At 35.6% G+C, this 23,304-nt stretch overlaps 3 protein-coding genes and 1 long non-coding RNA gene across 7 annotated transcripts in view; 1 reads left to right on the top strand and 3 right to left on the bottom strand.

The window, feature by feature from the left end:
- The window catches only part of LOC135834231 (putative inorganic phosphate cotransporter), a 10,846-nt gene extending 3,468 nt beyond the window's left edge, over positions 1-7,378 (bottom strand). Inside the window, exons 1-7 of the mRNA XM_065348061.1 lie at positions 6,424-7,378; positions 6,133-6,341; positions 5,686-5,925; positions 5,515-5,602; positions 5,194-5,414; positions 4,944-5,096; positions 4,739-4,871 (exon numbers count right to left, since the gene is read on the bottom strand). Of these exons, the coding sequence (XP_065204133.1) occupies positions 4,739-4,871; positions 4,944-5,096; positions 5,194-5,414; positions 5,515-5,602; positions 5,686-5,925; positions 6,133-6,341; positions 6,424-6,463 (1,084 nt within the window). The 5' untranslated portion in view covers positions 6,464-7,378. The remainder of the gene's footprint in view (positions 1-4,738; positions 4,872-4,943; positions 5,097-5,193; positions 5,415-5,514; positions 5,603-5,685; positions 5,926-6,132; positions 6,342-6,423) is intronic.
- On the top strand, positions 6,272-16,401 carry LOC135834235 (uncharacterized). 4 transcript variants are annotated; one of them, XM_065348067.1, is made up of 6 exons: positions 11,712-11,862; positions 11,974-12,086; positions 12,227-12,327; positions 14,826-14,944; positions 15,152-15,290; positions 15,395-16,401. In XM_065348067.1, exons 3-6 carry the CDS (start codon positions 12,267-12,269, stop codon positions 15,421-15,423), a joined length of 348 nt encoding a protein of 115 aa, XP_065204139.1. In that variant the 5' UTR covers positions 11,712-11,862; positions 11,974-12,086; positions 12,227-12,266; the 3' UTR covers positions 15,424-16,401. The 4 variants fall into 4 exon arrangements, with proteins under 4 accessions (XP_065204140.1, XP_065204138.1, XP_065204139.1 ...); XM_065348068.1 differs by lacking the exons at positions 11,712-11,862; positions 11,974-12,086 and adding an exon at positions 6,272-6,320; XM_065348066.1 differs by lacking the exon at positions 11,974-12,086 and having other exon boundaries at positions 11,704-11,862.
- On the bottom strand, positions 10,360-11,649 carry LOC135834236 (uncharacterized). The gene is made up of 2 exons (XR_010556622.1): positions 11,272-11,649; positions 10,360-11,167 (listed from the first exon to the last, which is right to left on the bottom strand). It is a non-coding gene; the product is annotated as an uncharacterized LOC135834236 (long non-coding RNA).
- On the bottom strand, positions 14,825-23,304 carry LOC135834234 (uncharacterized). The gene is made up of 5 exons (XM_065348065.1): positions 23,199-23,304; positions 20,051-20,177; positions 18,869-18,984; positions 16,374-16,512; positions 14,825-16,275 (listed from the first exon to the last, which is right to left on the bottom strand). The coding sequence occupies exons 2-5, from the start codon at positions 20,109-20,111 to the stop codon at positions 16,211-16,213; spliced, it is 381 nt and encodes a 126-aa protein (XP_065204137.1). The 5' UTR covers positions 20,112-20,177; positions 23,199-23,304; the 3' UTR covers positions 14,825-16,210.

Below are 23,304 nucleotides of genomic sequence, written 5' to 3'. Positions count from 1 at the left end.
CAAAATTGAGCTATTTTGGATCAAATTCTGAGATCTAATCTTTGAAAAGACGTTAAAATAACGTTTTCATGATTTTAACGAAGTAAAAATGCCAGAATTTGACCGAAAATAGCTCAATTTTGAAAGTTACAGGAAAAATCAAATGAAAAATTATCGAGCACTTGCTAGAGTGTTTCAAACGTAAATCTTCAATTTATTTGAAAAAATATGCATGAACGTCCTTTTTAGGGGTGCCTAAAATGGGGGGCTCTGAAAAAAAGTTCCAAAATTACGAATATACAAGGAGCTTAATTCAACTTTTTCATCCAGATTATTGAATATATACCTCAAAACGTTACGTTTGGCGCAAATCGCAGGTTTCTAGTGTTTCAGGGGTTCCCAAAATATTTAAATTACGAAAAATTGGAAATTTGGATTTTTGAGTACCAGCGAAAATTTTTATTCAGCTAAAATTTGGTAGGATAGGGGTCTTTCAGATACTAATAAACTGTAAAGAGCTTTTTAGCGGGGTTCGAAGGGGTAGGTCCAAAATGGTGGTTTCAAAATGTTCAAAAAATTGAAACCCCCCAATTTTTGCCCCCGAGGGTCGAAAGTAAGAAAATCACCTCGCATAACGTTTATTTGGTTCAAACAGATATTTTATGCTGAAAAAGGTTTTGAAAATAACACTCAGTGGTTCCTAAAATTTTTTTTTATTCGCAACTGTCTAATTTCGCGTGATATTAATTTATTGTGGGAATATACGAGATTTCATATTCATTACAAATGAGTAATTTTTTTATGCAGTATGCAATCTTTGTCATTTCATTTATGATAATTGATAACTGTAGCAAATCTTTCTCGCGATATTCCAACTCATTGCAAAAATTTCCACGATATAATTTTCCAATCTGAAAAGAATAGATTTTGATCTACATTTTACGAATACGAATGATCACTCTGATCTAATAGAAATCGAGTAGATTAGAATGAATTGGCCTTTCAAAATGCCGAAGAGTTTATGGTAAAAAATGATTTATATTCTCACTCCCGTTATATTTCCTTCTCATTAGGCCTACTTATTTTGTTTTTTCTCCTCATCTGAAGTAGCACGAGTAGTTTTTCAGAAGGAAATAGGTAGTGTTCTCAAAATTTCTAATCAATAATACAGTGGAAATCAGTCTACTGTGGAAAAACAAAAATAAATTAACTCAGAAAATGTTGAGAGTAAAATTCCAGATAACTGAGATAACTAAATATATTCATGGAAAGGAGTTCGTGAATCTGTTATGGACGATATTCAACGAGTGCATATTTTATTTCACTCTCCTTTTTTTTGCAATTAGGTAGGTATAAAATTAAAATTGAAACTTACAAAAATAATACACAACACTCACAACAGGGTCATTTCATATCAACTCAACCAACGTTTTTTAGTCATGTCTTTCGATTTCGCTCAAATTGTTCTACAATATATACCCACCCAGTAAATAAGAACCCCGCAATTAGTTTGGTCCCAGCTCCCTCAGGGGGTGGGTGGGGGGCTCCCATTATTTTCACATTGTCTCGAGGTACCCGACTTCAGCAGCCTATTCCTCCAAAACTATAATACTTTGATCAAAACTGATTTCCCAGTTCAAAAAGGCATTGCATTTACAACTTTTTAAGCATTTTGAAATTTTCAAAAGTTGAAAGTTGAACTTTCAAATTGAAAGTTCAAATTTCAAAATGGCGCTGTAAGTGGGAGCTACCATTTAAAATTTTGAAAAAATTAACAAAGATGTACTTTTTGATGATTTTTTTGAAATATTCAAGTTTCGAGATGGGATCTCTCGATGGAGGGGAGCATCCCCACCCCCCCTTTCGGGCAGAACTTTCGAAAATAATCTGGGGCATGTGATATACCGAATTATATGTTTTTGGTAACGCTGAACACGAATAATTATGACGTTAGATTTTTGATTCGACCCTCTCCACGCCCCCCAGAACCTCCCCAGAGGGGGTAAAAGTTCAAAAAAGTGTTTTGTTCGTGCGACACGTGAAATAGTCTGTTTTTGGTGACGCTGAACACGAATATGACGTCAGATTTTTAATTGGACCCTATCCAACGCCCTCAACATTTTTTTTGGACTTTTACCTATTGACGGAGGTTCTGGGGGTCATGGGTGAGGTCGATTTCAAAAACTATGGCTATATTCGTGTTCCGCGATGTCAAAAACATACTATTTGATGTGTCACACAAATGTAACAATTTTTTTGGGGGGGTTACCCACTTTGGGGAGGTGCTGGGGGCGTGGACGGGTCCAATCAAAAATTTAACGTCATATTCGTGTTCAGCGTCACCAAAAACATACCTACTATTCCACGTGCCGCACGAACAAAACACTTTTTTGAACTTTTACCCCCTTTGGGGTCATTCCATGTCAACTCAACCAATGTTTTTGAGTCATGTCTTTCGATTTCGCTCAAATTTTTTTTACAATATACATATACTCACCCACTAAGTAATAACCCCGCAATCAGTTTGGTCCCGGCCCCCCTCAGGGGGCGGGTGGGGGGGGGCTTCTATTATTTTCACATTGTCTCGTGGTACTCAACTTCAGCAACCGATTCCTCCAAAACTACGATACTTTGATCAAAACTGATCTCACAGTTGGTAAGAGCATTGCATTTAAAACATTTTAAACATTTCGAAATTTTCAAAAGTTGAAAGTTGAACTATCAAATTAAAAGTTAACAATTCAAAATGGCGCTGTAAGTGGGAGCTACCATTTAAAATTTTGAAAAAATTTCCATAGATGAACCTTTTGATTCTTTTTCGAAATATTCAAGTTTCGAGATGGGATCTATTAATGGAGGGGGAGCACCCCCACCCCCAATTTTGGGTGAAACTTTCAAAAGAAAATCTGGAGCATGTGACATATCGAATTCTATGTTTTTGGTGACGCTGAACACGAATATGACGTCAGATTTTTGATAGGGCTTCATCCATGGCCCCCAGCACCACCCCGAAGGGGATAACCCCCAAAAACATGGTTATACATTCGTGTGACACATGAAATAGTATGTTTTCGATATCGCTGAACACGAATATTGCCATAGTTTTTTAAATCGACCTCACCCGTGGCCCCCAGAACCTCCACAATAGGTAAAAGTCCAAAAAAAATGTTGGGGGCCGTAGATGGAGGAGTCCAATAAAAAATCTGACGTCAAATTCGTGTTCAGCGTCACCAAAAACATGGAACTCGATATGTCACATGCCCCAGATTTTCTTTCGAAAGTTTTGCCCAAAATTGAGGGTAGGGTTGCTCCCCCTCCATTAATAGATCCCATCTCGAAACTTGAATATTTCGAAAAAGCATCCAAAGGTTCATCTATGGGAATTTTTTCAAAATTTTAAATGGTAGCTCCCACTTACAGCGCCATTTTGAAATTTGAACTTTCAACTTTTGAAAATTTCAAAATGCTTAAAAAGTTCTAAATGCAATGCTCTTTCGAACTGTGAAATCAGTTTTGATCAAAGTATCATAGTTTTGGAGGAATGGGCTGCTGAAGTTGAGTACCTTGAGACAATGTGAAAATAATGGAAACCCCCCCCCACCCGCCCCCTGAGGGGGCTGGGACAAAACTGATTGCAAAGTTATCGCTTAGTGGGTGGGTATATATCGTAAAAAAATTTGAGCGAAATCGAAAGACATGACTTTCAAAATCGCCTTTTTTTGGTTGAGTTGACATGGAATGACCCTTTGGGGAGTTGCGGGGGGCCGTGGAGAGGGTCGAATCAAAAATCTAACGTCATATTCGTGTTCAGCGTTACCAAAAACATTTAATTCGGTATATCACATGCCCCAGATTATTTTCGAAAGTTCTGCCCGAAAGGGGGGTGGGGATGCTCCCCTCCATCGAGAGATCCCATCTCAAAACTTGAATATTTCAAAAAAATCATCAAAAAGTACATCTTTGTTAATTTTTTCAAAATTTTAAATGGTAGCTCCCACTTAAAGCGCCATTTTGAAATTTGAACTTCCAATTTGAAAGTTCAACTTTCAACTTTTGAAAATTTCAAAATGCTTAAAAAGTTGTAAATGCAATGCCTTTTTGAACTGGGAAATCAGTTTTGATCAAAGTATTATAGTTTTGGAGGAATAGGCTGCTGAAATTGGGTACCTCGAGACAATGTGAAAATAATGGGAGCCCCTCCATCCGCCCCCTGAGGTGGCTGGGACCAAACTAATTGCGGGGTTCTTACTTACTGGGTGGGTATATATTGTAGAAAAAATTTGAGTGAAATCGAAAGACATGACTTTCAAATCGCCTTTTTTTGGTTGAGTTGACATGGAATGACCCAACAGTGTTATCACAATTTTAGTGGGAGGTTACGGAAATTAGACAGTTTGAATCTACATATTTTCAAGTAAAAATTGTAAGTTTGTTATGGTTATCATGATTATCCTTTTGGGTGTGGGGAATAGGTTTTCATTGGTCGGATTAAAATCCAATTTTGCGGCAGCTTACGATTAGTCCAAAAAAATGAACCTAAACTTCTAAAATTTTATTCGCTGAGGTTTTAGGACGTTTGTTGTTGGTTTTTTAAAAATCTAGCTTGATTTCGTTCGAATCGGAGATTTTCAGTTCAATTAAAAAATTCCATTCGCATCCAAAGAACTACTTCATCTAAGTATAAGTACCTATTCAGAGTAATTTTTCAAAAAAAATATATAGGTATATAATAATAATAATTCTTTGCACTTGTACTAACCAGTAGTAACGAATATTTTCCTCACAATCGTGATACCAAATCCTTTTTTCTCGATCAACCAATCGCAAACGTAGCCAGAAAATAAGGCGAAAATCCACATATTCAAATATGGCAGAGCTGACAACGTCCCGTTCTGGAAATGAAAAGTATAACTTTCGTTTCAATGCCTATTTAAAGAAAAATTCAAATGTTGAGATGTAAATACCTCAGCCACAGAAAGATGCAAAACACTCTTCATATATTTGGGCAAATCTGTGATAATTGTGAATAATCCCCAATCATGGCCTATCTGTGCGATAACAACACCCCATACAGGACCCGAAGTAAGTATTTTCTTCCAAGGTGTGCTCGGTAAGTTCTGTATTTTAAAAAGAAAATTATGCATTACATGAGTAGGGATACGATGAGGTGAGGTAAGTATATCATTCAAGTAAATGAAAATTGCATCGTAATACTTTTCTTTCATCCGTAATATCATGGACGTTTTCTTCGAGATATTTTTTCTCGTGTTCGGAGATGAACCGATGAGTCGATGGTTTATCGGAGATAAAAGTTATCCAAACGATATACCAAACAATGCCGAAGAATCCGTAAATATAGAAGACATATGGCCATCCTAGCTTTTGTATTATGATACCAGTCACCGCCATAGATATTACATTTCCGACTTGAGCTCCTGCGAAGTCAAATTACACACGATGACTATAGAGTAATTCATCTGCCAAGGTGAAGGTTTCGCAATTCCCATTGCCATATTGTACTCTAATAAGATTCACCTGCGAATACCAAAGCTCCCAAACGTCCTCGTTCGTGAAACGGAGCCCAATGTGATAAGATTACGTTCAATGAGGGATACAGAGGACCCTGTGAAACAATTAATTGGTAGGCAATAATGCAACGAGTTCCAATATTCACGTAAATAGGTATAAATCTATATAAACACTCACTTGACCCAAACCGATGAAAAATCTCAACACGATTAAACCAATGGCTTCAAATTTGCGAACCACAAATGGTAACGAAAGATTACAAAGAATACAGAACAGCATTCCAAATCCTAAGGTATGTTTTCCGCCATACCTATCGGCTATCATTCCACCAGGTAGCTGTCCGACTACATATCCCCAAAATACAGAACTTAGAATTATACCTTGAGTTTTTTCGTCCCAGCTGAATTCGTACAATTGCTACACACGAGGCAAAAAAAAAAATTGAAAAAAATAATATTATTTTATTCTGTTATAAACATTTAACTCGCGAAGCGTGTAAAATAATTACCATTCTACCTTGGTCAAGGTTTTGCTCGCGCGATTACTAATTATTAATTAACACCCACATGTTATATAGATATATAGTCTAGCTGGATATATAGGTTTATAATATTATGGACGTACCGTGCGACTAGTTCGGTTTGTGATGATTATTTCTCCAACAGGGCATTCTACATCTTCTGCATTTTTCGTTGGTATCAGGTCGTGATTTGAGTCAGTCATTTCGGTTATGGTTAAACTTAAAGAGAACCTTTGCACGTAAGCGTTGCTCAATGCCATGAATCCCAGCAATCCGAAAATATATCTTTGAGGTATGTACCTTTTGGGTCGTTCTGTTTCAAAAATACAAGGTGTAGTAAGTAGGTACCTATCCTCTCTTCAGCTGAGCTGAAAAAACATTGGCACACCACAAACCTGCACTCGTTGTCGAATTTTCATCTTTCATCCTCGTCATAATCCAATCTCGTACAGTAAAAATAGAAAATTAAAAACACACCGAGCCAAAAAAAAAACAAAACTTAATACTATAAAAATAAATGCACAAACTCGCAAGCCGGACTAGACACTAAGAATAGGTATAATAATTCGGTAAAATTTGTCGTATCATCACGTCACGTGAAAAGATGCTCGAAAATCCTGAGGAGCGTACATTTTTCATCACATTTTCAACACACTGAACACTCTCGATCTCAATAACGCAATCGACTCGATGGTTATTTCCACCGTGCTTATGGTGGGGGGTACCTATATTATTCTATATGCACATATTCGCTTCTGTGGGCTTTTCTAATGACAGGTACGTCTACGTACATGTATCAGATTTTTCATTAGTTCGACGAATAATTTTTTTTAATTTAATCAAAAGCACTTCCACACCTCGTATGATTATTATTTGCGTATAAAACCGCGTGTTGAAGTCGTTAAGATAAAAAAAACATACACGATGCAAAAAAAAGGCCGAAGCACGAAAACGTTACTAATTTCACACTTCGTTTATGCCGCGTTTTTTTTTATTTTTTATTTTTTAACAACTTTATTAAACGATGCTCTGTGAAGCGCTCGTCACGAAAGCTGAGATCCATCAAAGTGTTAAGCAGCGATAAGAAGGTGGAACTAAGTAATAAAAATAAAGGAAAAATACAGAGTACACGAGTACTTGAGTAATCGCTAATTTGAAGTTCATATATCGTGTACGTGTAGGCCTATTGTTTAAATATACGGCGGGTAGGTAATTACTAATTAGATATTAACGCATTCTTCTAACACTTGCACGAATTAAACCCTCCTGAGCAGCTTTAATCGACGAACCGAGCAGGATAGCTTTGCATAATTATGTAGTCTATGTAGTATTAATTTGTCAACAAACACTTCCGTTGATCCAAGACTTATCTTCAAAATCAAATCATCGTTGATATTATGTAAATGTAGATGAGGAATAAATAGTTTTTTAACCGGAATTCGGAATTCGATCAAATGGTGACAATAATCGATTAAGTATCAAATGCCCAGCCTTTGGCCAAAATTTCAGGTGCTGAAGTCCATATGATGGGGAGATAGGTACAGCAATTTTTCTAATTGCATTACCTGTAAAATAAAAACTTTGAAAATTCGTCGAAAATCGAAAAATCAAGTTCAGCAACTAAAAATTTGGTACAAGGGGGGGGGGTGTTGATATTCTCTTTCGACCTATTCATATTTCGTTCCGATTGGAGATTCTGGAGTTAGAGGGTTTTCTTATGTAAGTCATTGGGAGTGAATTATGATCACTAATGATGGAAGCATCTCACCCAGCACAAAAAATTTTGAACCAGACGAAGAGGAATCATAGGGTGGACCTCAAAATACGCCACCAGTGGAAATTTCCAATTCTAAAATTCATTTTTCGATTTTAGGTGAAATTTTGAAAATTCAAATTTGGTCCACTTCTCATGAAAAAAAAATCAAAATTCGACCAAATGAACATTAAAGGCTGAAACTTGGTTATATTACCTACTTAATAACCGATCTTTGACCACCCGAAGAGTCAATTACTTATGGTTTTAATCGGTTCTGGAACTAACCGCGGATTCTCGAAATTTCCAGTTTTCAAAAAAACGCTTCAAAAGTAGAGTAAAAATAAAGTTCAGCAACTGAAAACTTGGATTTATCATCTTTATGACTCTTTTGAATAATTTAGGCATATATTTTGAGAATCTTGCCGTATTTACCTATACTTTACCTAGATATCTAATGGTTCAAATCCAAAATTTTCCCCAGCGATTATTTTTGCAAGAAATTAAAAAATACCTACCTATTCACTTTATGAAAGCGTAAACAAAAAACGCTAAAAATTTAGTCTATATTCTTTTGTTTAGTTCTAGAGTCAGTTGGTGATGGTTTCGAGCTGTTCTGATTTCTGAAGCGTCCAGCAAATTTTTGGATGCAGGAGCGAAATTTCATTTTCCTTATTCAAGGTGAGCGAATTTTTTTTGAAAACTGAAAAACTGAAAATCTGCAGGAGATTCCAACAACACTCCCCTACAATTTTGTTCTGATGAACGAACGATAAGAAAGTACTATGCAAATATAAATTAAAAAATACAATGAATGGTTGATACAAAAATAGATACGCACGTCAGCTCGATTACAAATCAAAACACACGTAAGCTCGATACAATGGACTAAAGTTCGATAACAAAAAACATAAAATGGTCGAAATCATGATAAAAAAATACGCAAAAAATGCACTCAACTTCGAATAAATACAATTAATGACAAAAAAATCACAGGTACAAGACAAGTAAACAACTTAAAAATAACATCACAATGAACAATAAAACTACTCAGTACTCAGCGGATAGGAACTACTCAGCGGATAGGAATGATTCAGCACACTTTGTAGAAACTTAGAAGAGATGGTTTCCCTTTTTCAGCTTCGTTTTCGGCACTCTTACACTTCACTTCTTCATGGCCATACTTGCCACATTTATTGCATTTAGGCTGATCTTCACCATATGTGACGCGACCAGCGATACCATACCATAAGTCGGAAAACTTTTTTTTGAGATAATCACGTTTTCATGGAAAAAGTCAGAAAATATCAAAAAAAAATTTTTTTGTCGATTCATATACTATGAAGCCTATACTCTGGAATGGGTGTACCCACCGATCTCAAACACGTCATTTTAGTGGTGAAAAACCGGTTTTACAAAAGTGCTTTTCATAAAAAAATGTCAAAAAAAAAAAAAAATTATGATGTAAAACCATTAAAAGATGAAGAAAATCAAAAAAAAAAAAATACTGTTCACTGGTTTTTAAAAATGTTACAAAAATAACCCAAACTTTCAAAAACGTTTTTCTCAGAATTTTGGTTTTTGAATTTCAAAAAATACGCAACTTTAAAATTTTGCAAATTTGTCAGATTTTAATATTTTGAAAATCTGTTTGCACCATTGAAAAGAGGAAGAAAAACACTACCAGAAACCACAATAAAACGAAAAAAATTTTTGCCGACATATGGTATGGTATCGCTGGTCGCGTCACATATGTAGTGCAATACTTCGCCAAATGCCAAATGACCGCTCCCCTGACACCTGTAGCATGTAGGACCTTTCACAGGTGGAACAGTAGCTGCTACCATCACTGCTCTCATCAAACCGGAACTAGGCTCAGCTATTTTCATTTCAACTACTGCTTTCTGAACGATTGGCTTCTTTTCTTCCAGAATAATACTCTCGATATCTTCAACGAAAATTTCACCAGACTATAATGCAGCTCGAATTGTAGAACATGCTTCTAAACAATCCTCAGCTAAACCATTTTTCAGATAATGAATATGCTCAGATTCGGAGATGTTTCCATCTTGAGCTCTCAGCTGATGCACGAGAGTTGATACTTTGTTTACATAATCTTCCATAGTTTCAACTTTCAAACTGACCTTCATGAACCTTTGACAGCCGAGTAAGGAGCGTATCTAGCACGTAATTTCTCCATCACTTCGAACGACATGTGGCGGACATAACCACACCCAAAATACGATTATCCAGCATACCAACAATCGCATCCATCAACTCATTTTTCACACCATCGGAAAGTTTGTCTGGATCTTCTTCAGTGATTGCGGTAATACAATTCAAACTTCGTAAACGCGTCTTGACTCGGAATTCCCATTCCAAAAAATCTTTCCCATTGAAAACGTGTTGCACCTGAACTTGAGTTTGAGTTTGAGTACTCATTACTTCCGCTCGAATTCAAATTAAAACACAACGAAAGCATGAAAAGCAATGAAAAACGAACTAGTAGGTCACCAGAATGTCACTGGGCCCTTCACCTGTAGTGTTTGTATTTAATTTGATGAAGAAATAACGCAAGAACCATTTAAAAATATAATTACACAAACGCCATTACAACGAGAGAGACAAGAGAGAATAAAACTTACAACTACCGCGAATGTACAACATGTGAACGTCAGTGTTACCACCAAACACCACACAAAAAAGATCGTTTTAGCTACGAATACATAAACACTAAAAATACTAGAATTACCAGATACAAAAATTGACTTTACAACAGTCACAAAAATGGTAAATTCGGCTCTAGAACAGCTGGCAACCATCACCAGTCAACGTTGGAGAGTTTTGCGCAAAAAACGTTCAACCTTTGGTTCTGGAGGTTCTTAAGGGCACCGATTTCATTTTTTAAATGACTTTTTGATACAAAAACCCAAAATTGGCCTCAACAAGGGGGTGCTAATTGCTAAATTGAATAGTTTCAAAAAAAACCTGAAGTTTTAATCGATGTAGAGTTCATTTTCAACATTTTAGCCCAAAGGTTTGAAAAAATTACTGCATGGGTATCAAAAACCAAGGTTTTAGGAAGTAAGGGTGCAAAATCCATTCATGATGACCACTTGCCTAAAGCACCCTCCATTTGTGAAAAAATGCGCTGATTTTTAATTCGTTGATTTGTTAAATTAGGTAATAGGTACCTACATACCGTACATACTTACCAAGAGAATATCCCAAGCATGCAGTCCATATTGCTAATAAAATAAAAGAGTGTCGAATCATTTTTTTGTTTCTGGGTTTCGGGGGTAAAGATGACGCAACAACAATTCTGAAAAAGGAAGTAGCGCGGCTACCAACTGTTTCCGCTTTTCGTGAATCACGCAAACTTTTAACTGAAAAAATATCTAACGTAAGAAATGGACAAGTACTGAAATAATCTAAAAAAGAATACCTAGGTACTAAACTATCATCACATCGAACAATATTCAACACATACCCATAATGTTTTCGTAAATCATATCCAATCTTAGTTGCACATATGTACTTAAAGATTTACCAAAATTCAAAATCTAACTTCCAAAAATACCACATCAATATGTAGGTATAGTCACAAAAAAATAATAGGTCCCCGAATAGTGGAGTTATACAAAGTGTCAAAATGTACAAAAATATGATGAAAAAACTAAAAAGTATCCACTTTTCGACTCGACTTTGCACATTGAGGTAATTGGTTGCAAAAATACCTACATAAATAGTTAGTTTAAAGAAATTCAAGAGGAACAGTTAGATTATTAATCCATTCCAGGAATATAGCCATCACTGCACTGTACTTACCTGCAAGGGACAGAAGAGTGTAGGTTGGGGCATGGGTTGGGGTACTCACTGCACTTACCGATAACGTACCTAGAATACCCTTAAACCAACTACGTATTTAGGTATATTTTTGCCACCAGTAACCAAACAACGTCGAGTCTAAAAGTGGATACTTTTTTCAATATAATTTTTGTACATTTTAACACTTTCTACTCCGGTATACCTATTCGGTTTTGTGACTATTGTATTTTTGGTAGCTAGATTTTGAATTTTGGTAAGTAAGTTTTTATACAATTATGATTGGATATGTTTTACAAAAACATTATGTGCGGGTGTTGTACATATTGTTCGATGTTAGGTATGATAGTTTAGCATTATTTTTTAGATTATTTTAGTAAGTACGTGTTCATTTGTATTTCAAACGATTTTCAAAAATTGGCGCTTCGAATTGCCAGTATATAGAGGATGATTCGTGATTCAAAATATTGAAGATTCCAAGTTCGTGATTCGAATTCCATTTTTCTTTCAATTTTCTTTTTGGCTTCATTTAAAACGGGTACCACCGCGTAAAATTGGTGAAATGTCCCATGTCCTCGCGGATGCTGAAATAAACTAAGTATTATTGGTTTTTTTTTCAGAGTTGGTGATTGCGTCATCATTGCCCCATATACGAAGAAAATGATTCGAGATTATTTTATTCTATTGGCAGTACTGACCACATGTTCGGGATATTCTTTTGGTAGGTAATTCAAAACAGCAACGAATTAATACATGCCTAATTGCCTAACATACAGAGACAAAAAAATTCCCAATAGGAGAAATGGAAATATTGAACAAATCGAATTATTGAAAGGTCACTTTAGATAGAATCTTCAAAGTTCAGAATGCACGTTTTCACATCCCATAGTATTAAATAATGTAGTTATTCACTCGGAAAAATTGGTTTATTGAAGAGGGTTGTGTGGTAGAGGCATAATGATGAGTCATTTGAGCCCGCTTAAGGATCTATTGCACCCCCCCCCCCGGTCGATCCCCCGGGACAACTTTCTTCTTAAAGGGGGAGTCCTAAGGAACGTTTCCAGCTCTTGTACTAAAAAAAAAGGTGACCCTACTTACAAAATGGCGGCCATTTTGATTGACAGGTCGGCCGAAATCGCAGATTTTGCGTTCCAACATAGGACTTGCACGAAATTTTTTAAACCGTACAAAGGTAGATCGAAAGATCAGGCAAAAATTCATCACATGTCAAAATTTCAAGTGCTAAAGGGCGTTTTTCGATTTTTGGTGAATTTTTTAAAATCAAATTAAGGTCACAATGAGGGAAAAAAATCAAAATTTTACCAAATTGACCAAGAAAGCTAAAATTTGGGATATACCCTATTTTCGACATGGCAAATCGATTGGTAACTGTTTCAAACCATTTTGAGCAGTTCCGGAGCCTCCAGAAGATTTTTGAAACTTGAAATTCCAACAAAATTTCATCAAAATCAAGTTGGAAAGCTGAAATTTATTTTGCTAACTAATTTCAATGCGCTACGAAGTCAACTGCAGGAGAATTTCAAGCCGTTTTGGAGCCTCCAGCGACTTTTTGAAAATTACTAGAGCCTCCAGCAGATTTCTCAAACTTTAAATTTTCACAAAATTTCATCAAATGGCGATGGAAAGCTGATATTTATTCTACACTCCAATTTTAACACCCTCTGAAGATGACTTAAGGTGGGTTCAAGTCATTTTGCAGCCTCCAGCAACTTTTTGAAAATTACTGGAGCCTCCAGTAGATTTTTGAAACTTGAAATTCTCGCAACGTTTTACCAAAATAGAGTTGTCAAGCTGAAATTTACTTCGCAAACTAATTTCAATACAATATGAAGTCAACTACATGGTGGTTACAAATGGTTTAGAACCTTCCAGCCACTTTTTGGAAATTTCAATTTCCCAAAAAACACCATACGACCTTTCAAAAAGTCGCTGGAGGCTTCAAAACGACTTGAAATCCACCAGCAGTCAACTTCGTAGCGTATTTAAATTAGTTTGCAGAATGAATTTCGACTCTCCATCTCAGTTTCATGAAATTTTGGGGAAATTTCGAGTTTCAAAGATCTACTAGAGGCTCCAGTAATTTTCAAAAAAGTCGATGGAGGCTCTAAAATGACTTGAACCCACCTGAAGTCATCTTTAGAGGGTGTTAAAATTGGAGTGTAGAGTAAATTTCAGCTTTCCATCTCCATTATTGATGAAATTTTGGGAAAATTTCAAGTTTCAAAAATTTACTGGAGGCTCCAGTAATTTTCAAAACATTGCTGGAGGCTCCAAAAGGACTTGAAATCCCCCTGCAATTTAGTTTTCAGAGTAAATTTCGGCTATCCAACTCCATTTGATGTAACTTTGTGGGAATTTCAAGTTCCAAAAATCTGCTGGAGGCTCCAGAACTGCTCAAAACGGTTTGAAACAGTTTCTAATCGATTTGCCATGTCGAAAATAGGGTACCTACATATATCCCAAATTTTAGCTTTCTTGGTCAATTTGGTAAAACTTTGATTTTCCCCCTCATTTTTAGCCCAAATTTGATTTTCAAAAATTCACAAAAAATCAAAAAAGACACTTTAGCACTTGAAATTTTGACATGTGATAAATTTTTGCTTGATCTTTCGATCTACCTTTGTACGGTTTGAAAAATTTGGTGCAAGTCCTATTTTGGAACGCAAAAACTGCGATTTCGGCTGACCTGTTAATCAAAATGGCCGCCATTTTGTAAGGCCCACTTTTTTTCTGACTACGAGGGCTAGAAATGTTCCTTAGTACTCCTCCCTTTAAGAAAAAAGCTGCCCCGGAGGATCGGCCGGGGGGGGGGGGGGTGTAATAGATCCTCAAGCAGGCTCTCCGACTATTTTGAAACTTATTTTTTTCAATAAAAAGAAACATAATTAAGCAGGTACATTTCTGCGCGATTGATTGCTTTTCGTTGTTTTTCATTGTAAAATATGAAAATCACTAAAAAACAACAGTCGTTTAAATCGTAGGTACCTATACCTACAGTTGCTCTGGCAAAAATCTGATGTTGAAAAATAATGTCATTTTGCTAACATTCATCGCGAACTTGTAGAGAGGGTTACATATACTTGATATTACAGATTACAGATTATAGATTATTATATTTAGGATTCGTTTTACAAATTAACAAAATGTCACTCATTACGTATTGATATGTACTTCATCCTCAAAATGTTATTTTCACAGGATTGCATACTTCTTACGCAAATATGAGTACCGTGTATTTTTCTGCCAGAGAAAACATCACTCTTATCTGTACTGGATACGATGAAGAAGTCATGTGGACCGTTCTTTGCCCATCCGAAGTAAATTGATAAGTTCTGAATATACCATAATAGTCTCAACTTTATAGCACATGTAGGGTTGGGACCAGAAAAGAATTTTATAGACCCGAAAAAATGTCACCAAATCCCCTTATCTATGTGAAAAAATTGTGTCTCTCACGCGAAAGATAATACGAATAGGGTACATTACCTACTTACACAAGCGTTTATTTTTTTCTCTGCTTTTAGGGCATTTATTCAATAAAGCAGGAGAGCGGTGGTCGAAAATTGGTGGAAATAAAAAATGCTACTGCTTATAATATTGGAGAATATGTTTGCTATTCAACCGCGAACAAGAAAGAGTTCGTGCAGATTCATTTACGTCCGGGTAAGGTTTATCATGATCGTGAACTATAGAAATCATTAGGTACCTATTTTTATTTTCTCTCAAATACTCATCAATAAAATAAAATGTCATCAATTTTTTTCCAGATGATTCCGCCTTTGCGATTTCGGATTAGGCCTATAAGGTCGTAGGTACGGTTTACAGACACGAGGAAACCGTTTCCGGCATCCATTTGACCACAAAATGCAAAGTTTTTCAAATATCGGCATTTAAGAGATAAAAGTTCAAAGTTTAAAAGTTTGAAACGCAGTATGCAGTGAAATGGATGACATATTTGTAATCAGCAATACCTAAAAGAACTTAATCAGTATAATAATTTACTCCCTGTACATTATAATAGTGTTTAATTAGGTAATACAAAAAATATCATTTTGAGGATAAGGAAGCGCCGTCATCGAGACAATTTGACATCGGAAATGAATCCGTTGTCCCAAAAATCTCCAACAACAAAAATTGCACTCGATTCGACCCAAATTTCAACGGGCCATTTTTAGTGCAATAAAATTTTATTGCACTAAAAATGGCCCGTTGAAATTTGGGTCGAATCGAGTGCAATTTTTGTTGTTGGGGATTTTTGGGACTGCGAATTCATTTCCGATGTCAGATTGTCCCGACGGCGCTTCCTTATTCCCGCGGAAATGATCCATTCTTGGGATCAAAAAAATGAGCCATTTTGATCTTTAAAACAACCTTGAAACGTAATAATCACATCAAATTCGTAATCTAATGTACGACCTTAAATTAGCATACACATTGATGAAAATAATATCAAAATCGTGATCAGCGACTTTAAGTTAGTATCCATAAAATACGCTGATGGGATAAATCAATCAGGTACCGATTACGAGTATCATTAAGATTATTTTATTATGTGTATGAATATTCTTCTTGTCTTGTATTGATCATGGAGGGATTACATAACTGTCGGCACGAGGATCAAACCCCATACTTTCAATGACGGAATCATCTGGAAGAAAATTAATGATGTTTATTTTAATGATGAGTAGGTATTTGAGTGAAAATAAATATTAAATATAATGATTTCTAGTTCATGATAGGCCTTACCAGGATTTAAGTAAATATACACAAACTCCGTCGTGTTCTTCTTTGAATGGCAAGCATAATCTCCCGCATGAAAAAGAGTAGCATTTTTTATTTGAACGATTTTTCGAGAAGGACTTTCCTCCTTCATTGAATAAATACCCTAAAAGCAGAAAAAAAAGAAACGTTCGAGTATTCGTATTTCTTCACAAAATTATAGAAACTTGTCGCAATACTTGGAGCCAAAAGCCTTGGGGCGCGTAAAATTACGTTGCCCCTTGCCCTTTTCCCCTCTTCGCCCTTTTCCAAGAGTTCACCCACCAATATTGGAAAGGGAAATATATAATTGAACGATAAAATAGGTGGTTAGCACGATAACCATCTGAACGATAAAACAAGGCTTAGTAACGGTAGTTTAGGTGGTGAGCACAGCATTTTTCAACCATCGAAAAAGGTGTTAGCCCGATAATTTTCATTGATATACACGATATTTTTCAGTGTTAGCACGATATTTTTCAGTGTTCGCACGATATTTCTCATTGACAAAAGAAATCATTGGCACTACAAATTTCTCTGTTAGATTAGTTACTGCATGTGTGATTATGAATGAAATGTGTAGGTGTAGGAATATAGGTATTCTTATGGGTTTTTGTATCGGTGTGAGTGATGTTTATCTTTGTACAGTACATTACATACCACATACATACATACATGCATGCAGAAGTCTTATAAGTCAATTGTACAAAACGATGTCTTCTATACTACTGCAAGTACGTTCAACTCAACAATCACGCAGAAAATCGTCAAAACTTACAATTCTAAGCAAGGGAAGTGGAAGAATTTCGAAGAAATCCACAAATCAGTGTTGCAAGAGTGGAGTAAGAGTAGGAGTAAGGAGTGCTAGGAGTGAGATTTTTTGAGGAGTATATGCTTGGAGTAGGAGCACTCCATGCTGTAGTGTGGAGCCATACTCCTATGCTGGAGTACTCCCACTGTTTCAAAAAGGAGTTGGAGTGGAGTTGGAGTGTTGCCAAATCAAAACTCCTTACTCCTCCTTTTTCTCTTAATTTTGTGACTGACTAATTACATCAAAATGTTGCTGTTACTCACGTATTTTTAATTCGTTTATTTGATTATTTTACTGTTTTTCTCATTTGTTATCGCCAATGATATTATTTTATCAATTTTTGATGCACTTTTACCATCTTACACCTTCATTTCATGGATATAATCAATCACTCAATATCTGTAGAGTCTAAATTCCTGAAAAATAATGAAAAATGATAGGAGTAAGGAGTGGAGTAGGAGTGGAGTAAGAGTGTTGACAGTTCCTTTGGAGTAAGGAGTGAGTATAATGAGATTAACTTGCAAGCATGTGCTTGGCCTTCAAATTCGATTAAATCTGGTACAGGCACCCTTGGCCGCAAAATTGATCCCATTGGGCCAAAAACGTAAACGAGGTCGTCCGGCATTATCTCGTAAAGCTTTATTGAAGTAGGCACCTACTAGAAAACTTCATTTTTTATTTAATCGCGAAAATCTTACACCTTTTTATCGTTCATTTATCCTTACTTATCGTGGAGACCACTTATTTATCGTTTATTTCATCGAAAACTTCTCGTGGAAATTGTTAATTTTTTATTGTTCTTACTACCATATATATCGTGGATACCACCTAATTTATCGTTCGTTTTTTAAGAAATCGTGCAATACATTTTTTTATTGTGAAATACACTTTTTTGTCGTGCAATCCTCTTTTTTATCGTGAATACTTATTTATCGCGATAACCCCCTATTTTTATCGTGCTAACCCCCTTTTTTAATGTAACGATAAATTGCACCCTATTAGAAACTGACCTACCATCTTCCCTATGGCTCCTACGAAAAACAATTTCCAATAAAAATGTTCCTTATAATAACATCTCTATACAATTTTGATTTTTATGAAAAGTTTTAGAAATCCAGCAAAATGTGTTCAGAGTACAATTTCTTTTCGAAAAAGTCGTTTATCGATAATTTGTCCCTCCCTCTCCCTCATTCCAAGTGAACCCAGCCTCGCCCTACAAAAAATACAATTACTGTTTCAATCAAAAAAAAAAGTTTAAAGAAGAGTTATTTCTCTGAACTTAATTTACAATTTCAGTTCCAATAAAATTTCATTTTAAAGCAACCTTTTGCCCTAAAAATTTGAAAAAAAAGAAGACCGCTTGTAGTTTTGGAGTAATAGCAATGCGAAATAACCTTCTTTTGAGCGTTTTAATTAGAAAACAGTGCAAAAAAAAATCAGAAAAATTCCACGAATTTGCCTCAGGCTTGTGCAACCACGGAGGTTTCAAAATGTTTTGTAAACAAACATGCCGATGGATAGGAATTTTTCACTTGAAAAGCACAGATTTTTTCTTGCAGAGGTGAAAGATGGAGAGTGGAATGATATTTTTTCGACTCTAAAATTATTTTTTGGTCCCCCAAATTTAAAGTCGGTATTGGTACTTATACCTATTCCGAACTGGACAACTTACTTTGTGTGAGCAATGGACGGCCCACATGACTTCTTCGTTTCCGGTACAGGTAAGAGTGATGTTTTCTCTCACAGAAAAAAAGACAAAACTCTCATTTGGGTAGGACATATGCAATCCTGTAAAAATTACATTTGAAGATGAACTCAATGAAGTAAGTAATGAGTGGGTAATACCAGTCATCATTGTCACCATGGACAAATGGGATAGGTAACTAAAATTTTGTAACATGTTTGCAAGTTTAAAGCAGTGGCTCTGCCTGCATCAATAAAGCCACAATCAGAAAACTTGCTCTATTGGGATTTGATTAAATTAAATCCAAAGTGGCTGACAGTGACGTGTGTGGGCAAAAGCGGAATTAATGCAACCACGACGATGATGGTTACGTTCAGTGGCGTAGCCAAGGGGGGGCCGAAGGGGGCCATGGCCCCCCCTTGCGAGCGAAAATTTGTAAGAAAACATGCAAAAATGGACGTTTTTTCGTTGTTTGGACTCATTTTTTCTAAAAATTTTCGCTCTCGCTTCGCTCGAGCAGTAATTTTGCCTTCGTTTTCATAAAATCACCACACATCACAATAGATTTCCAGAAAATTACCCCTGATTTCAATTTTTCATGCCTAAAAATCTGGTTTTGTCCCCTCCTTGAGAAAATCCTGGCTACGCCACTGGTTACGTTTTACATAAAATTTACTTTTAAAAACTGTTACAAGTGCCAAAAATTAGTTGATCGATTTTTCTATAAAAATGTGTTGAGTAACATTGGATAATCATACTTAGGTAGGTGGTTTATAATCTCCAATATTGTAATTTCTCGTAAAAATTTCAACAAAATAGAAGCACTGAAATCACGTAGTAAGTACCTACTTACTTATTTGCAAATTTTGATGGTAAAAAAAGACTTGATAAAAAGCATGTTTTTTGCTGGCTGAATTCAGTGCATTCCCATTAAGTATACGTTTCGATCAAGTAGGTAGATATTTATCAATAGAGGCATGTTGTACAGAAAAAATGTAGGTAGTGCGACTTGAAAATTATTTGTCTGCGGCACAGATCACATTGAAAATTGACCCATTTTATAGACCTCTGACCCATAATTGAGACGTTGCCTTATTTACAGCTGACGACACTAGACTTCACCATTGCGCACTTGGATTAATTCGCTGATGATTTGAATTACCTACTTACCAAGAGCATATCCCGAAAATGCGATCAATATAGTTATTACAACAAACGAACGTCCAATCATTTCCTTGCTTCTAGGTTTCTAAGATGCCTATAGGTAAAGATGATAAGTATATGTACAACGAAAATTCTGAAAAAATAAACAGATAATATACTTAGGTTATTATTATTAAATTTCAGCAATGCTACCAACTGTTTGCGATTTTCGTAAATCGCTCAAACTTGTTAGGTAGGTAGTGTATAAGTATTGTGTAAAGTGGGTTAAAATTTCCCGAGAATAACAAAAATCGCAATAAAATTTTTGTTGAGCATGTAATGAAAATTTTGTGCTAAAAAATTGTATGTATCACTTTTTTAAAGGGTGTTTGGTCTGTTGTAACATTCAACGTACCTATACAAACTCTCATATTCCAGATCATGTCCTTAACCATTAGGCTACCCCATTCCTTGTTAATTGAGGCACATCAGGAGTATATGAAGAGCTCTATTCCAAAGTGTTTTTTTTTCCCAAAAAAATTCATTTAAAATTTTTGATGCTAAAATTCGTTCTGTTTCCAAAGGCCAGTGCCCCTTTCCTTTCTTTGGACATAGAACAAATGTTTGTAGAAAAATTTACTTTGAAAAATCGATGACTTAAACCATTTTTGAAGTAAAAATCTCCGTAAAACGTGTTTTTTTGAAAAATGACTCACTTAACCCATTTTGGAATAGAGCTCTTCATATATTCTCCTTTGATAGGTCTGGACTTGGAAAAATTCACCTACTGCTTATCATACAAGAGCAGATTTCGACGATTTTCAAAAATTTGCCCAATTCATCAACTTCAGAAAATTTTTCCAAATGTGAATTGTACATTTTTATAGATACTGAACGAGATAGTATTTTTTTGGGAACAAAATGAAATGAAAATATTTTTGAAAACTGTATCAATGCATAATTATTGGGCCGAACACATGAATTGAATGCATAACCCATCTACTACATACTCAATACAACTTTTTTTTAATTTTTTAAATTTTTTTTATTCGTGAAAATTAAGAGAAAAAATGTATTGATCAGAGATGATTAACATTGATTAAAGTCTTTATGTAGGTAGTTTAGTTTGATTAAATTTGATCAATATTGATAAAAAATTTGGCATACTTAATTTGAAATTTTTAAATTAAATTAGATCAAGTTACGTATATCAGGTGCATGCAATAATCTGAATGTTGTTTGATCTAACTTGGTAAGGTTGGTTGAAACATTTGATACCTATACCTAATTTTAATTTGATCAAATTAGGTTACATGATTGACATAAGGATATCTCGTTTGATCTAAATTGATCAAAAAACGCTGGGAGCAATGTATATTCCTTGATATGACCTAATCTAGGTTGGTCAAATTTCATAACATTTGATCAAACATAATAGGGTTGGTCAAATCACTTAGGTATATCATATTTGATCATATAACTTGATCAAACTAGATCTAAATTGATCAAACAACGCTAGGGCAAGTGTATCTTTCTTGATACAACTTGATATAGGTTGATAAAATTTTATAACATTTGATCTAACTCAATAAGGTCGGTCGAAAAAGGTATATCAAACTTGATCTAAATTGATCAAACAAGGGTGAGAGTGAGACCAGGCTTGTAGGCTAGTTTGGAGCTTTCAAATGGTCCAGTCCGGTCATTCGATTCTGCATTTTTTGTCTTTGTAGGTTGGTCCAGTCAGGTCCAGACCAGAAATTTTCATCGTGGTCATGGGTCAGCCCAGGTCCAAAAAATGGTCTTCATTTTTCAGAAAGAAAAAAGCTTCCCAACACATAAGATGAGTTGAGAAATGGGATTTTTACTTTCAAATCATTGAAACTTTGAAGGTCCAAACCACGGTCATTGGTTCGATTTTTTAGAAAGGTCTTCGGTCTCGGTCTGCCCCTGTTATTTTTTCTGAAAAAGGTCATCTGTACGGTTAATGTTTACATAATTTTTTTTTAGAGGTCCAAGGTCTGGTCAGGTCCACTCAGTCTTGTGTGCATTTTTGGGTCCGGTCGCGGTCATCGGTCCAGTTTTTTGGTTCAGTCAGACAAGCCTGGGTGAGATCAGTCTATTCACCTTGATATAATTTGATCTAGTTTGATAAACTTTCATACAACTATACCAAGATTTTCATTAAAATTGACCTACTTTGTTCAAATTTGATCTGAACATTTTTTCCTGGCCATTTTCACAATGGTGGTCTCTATCTGTGTGGGATGAATGGATTCAATCATATAGGAGCGTATTTTTTGTCCCAATGGCCCTATTACTTCCACAAAGCCGTTTTTGTGCGAAAAAGTGCCAAAATTGGCAAAAAATTGCCTTTATACAGCTCTGAAACGCAACTGTGCCGGAGCCCACTCAAAAAAAAATATATATCTATACTCAGGAGAGTGTCCTCTACCCAATTGAAATAAAATGTTGTCCCCTCCCAACTCTGAGAAATGGAGGCTACAGCTCCCGACCTATAATTGTGCCGACTAAAAAATCCGGAATGTCCATTTTCTTGAATGTTTATAAGATACTAACAAAAAGCCTACTCTTTTTTTTTGTCCCCAAAAACGGTCCACTCATATGACACTTTTTCGCACTTGCTCTCTAAATTTGAAACAGTCAATTTCACTGCTTAGCAGTCACGACATTTTGCCTTTTTCAAGCAGTAGTTTTTTTTTACTGCAAAACAGTGAAAAATTACTGAATTGGTCAGTAAAAAATCATTTTGACTGACCAATTCAGTAATTTTTCACTGTTTTGCAGTAAAAAAAAACTACTGCTTTAAAAAGGCAAAATGTCGTGACTGCTAAGCAGTGAAATTGACTGTTTCAAATTTAGAGAGTGGACTGTAGAAACTGGCTTAAGTGGTGTTTAGTTAGTTTTCGTTATTCAAGGAGAAAAAAGCTACTTTTGCTCCCGCTTCTGATTTTTGAAAGTACATAAATACTGGCGTTTATCTCCCTCATAACGAAAAATATATTAAGTCTATAAACGTTCTCGAATTCTCCCTTCTCGTTATGCGGAATGTGACACAAGAATAATTATATTTTCATTATAGTACACACCATCTTTACTTACTTACACGCTCCTGTGTGTATTTATATACAATGTAATAAGTATATATATACCTTACCTACATTCTTCGGAATACCTTTGCCTGTTGTGGTCGGTTGGCTGGTGGCACTCGCAGCTAGAGTCATAGGCACAGCAAACTGATAGTGAGTTGGCAAAAGAGAGCA

The sequence above is a fragment of the Planococcus citri genome, chromosome 2 (assembly GCF_950023065.1).
Source record: "Planococcus citri chromosome 2, ihPlaCitr1.1, whole genome shotgun sequence".
Lineage (NCBI taxonomy): Eukaryota > Metazoa > Arthropoda > Insecta > Hemiptera > Pseudococcidae > Planococcus > Planococcus citri.
This window is presented reverse-complemented; position numbering and strand designations above follow the sequence as displayed.

Excerpts from the sequence above, each read along its gene's own strand:
- LOC135834235 (XM_065348068.1), top strand. The coding sequence starts at position 12,267 with ATGATTCGAGATTATTTTATTCTATTGGCAGTACTGACCACATGTTCG. Across the intron at positions 14,945-15,151 it reads CCGTTCTTTGCCCATCCGAA|GGCATTTATTCAATAAAGCA; the intron begins GTAAATTGATAA and ends CTCTGCTTTTAG. Across the intron at positions 15,291-15,394 it reads GCAGATTCATTTACGTCCGG|ATGATTCCGCCTTTGCGATT; the intron begins GTAAGGTTTATC and ends ATTTTTTTCCAG.
- LOC135834234 (XM_065348065.1), bottom strand. The coding sequence starts at position 20,111 with ATGATTGGACGTTCGTTTGTTGTAATAACTATATTGATCGCATTTTCG. Across the intron at positions 16,513-18,868 it reads CCGTCCATTGCTCACACAAA|GGTATTTATTCAATGAAGGA; the intron begins GTAAGTTGTCCA and ends TTCTGCTTTTAG. Across the intron at positions 16,276-16,373 it reads GTATATTTACTTAAATCCTG|ATGATTCCGTCATTGAAAGT; the intron begins GTAAGGCCTATC and ends ATTTTCTTCCAG.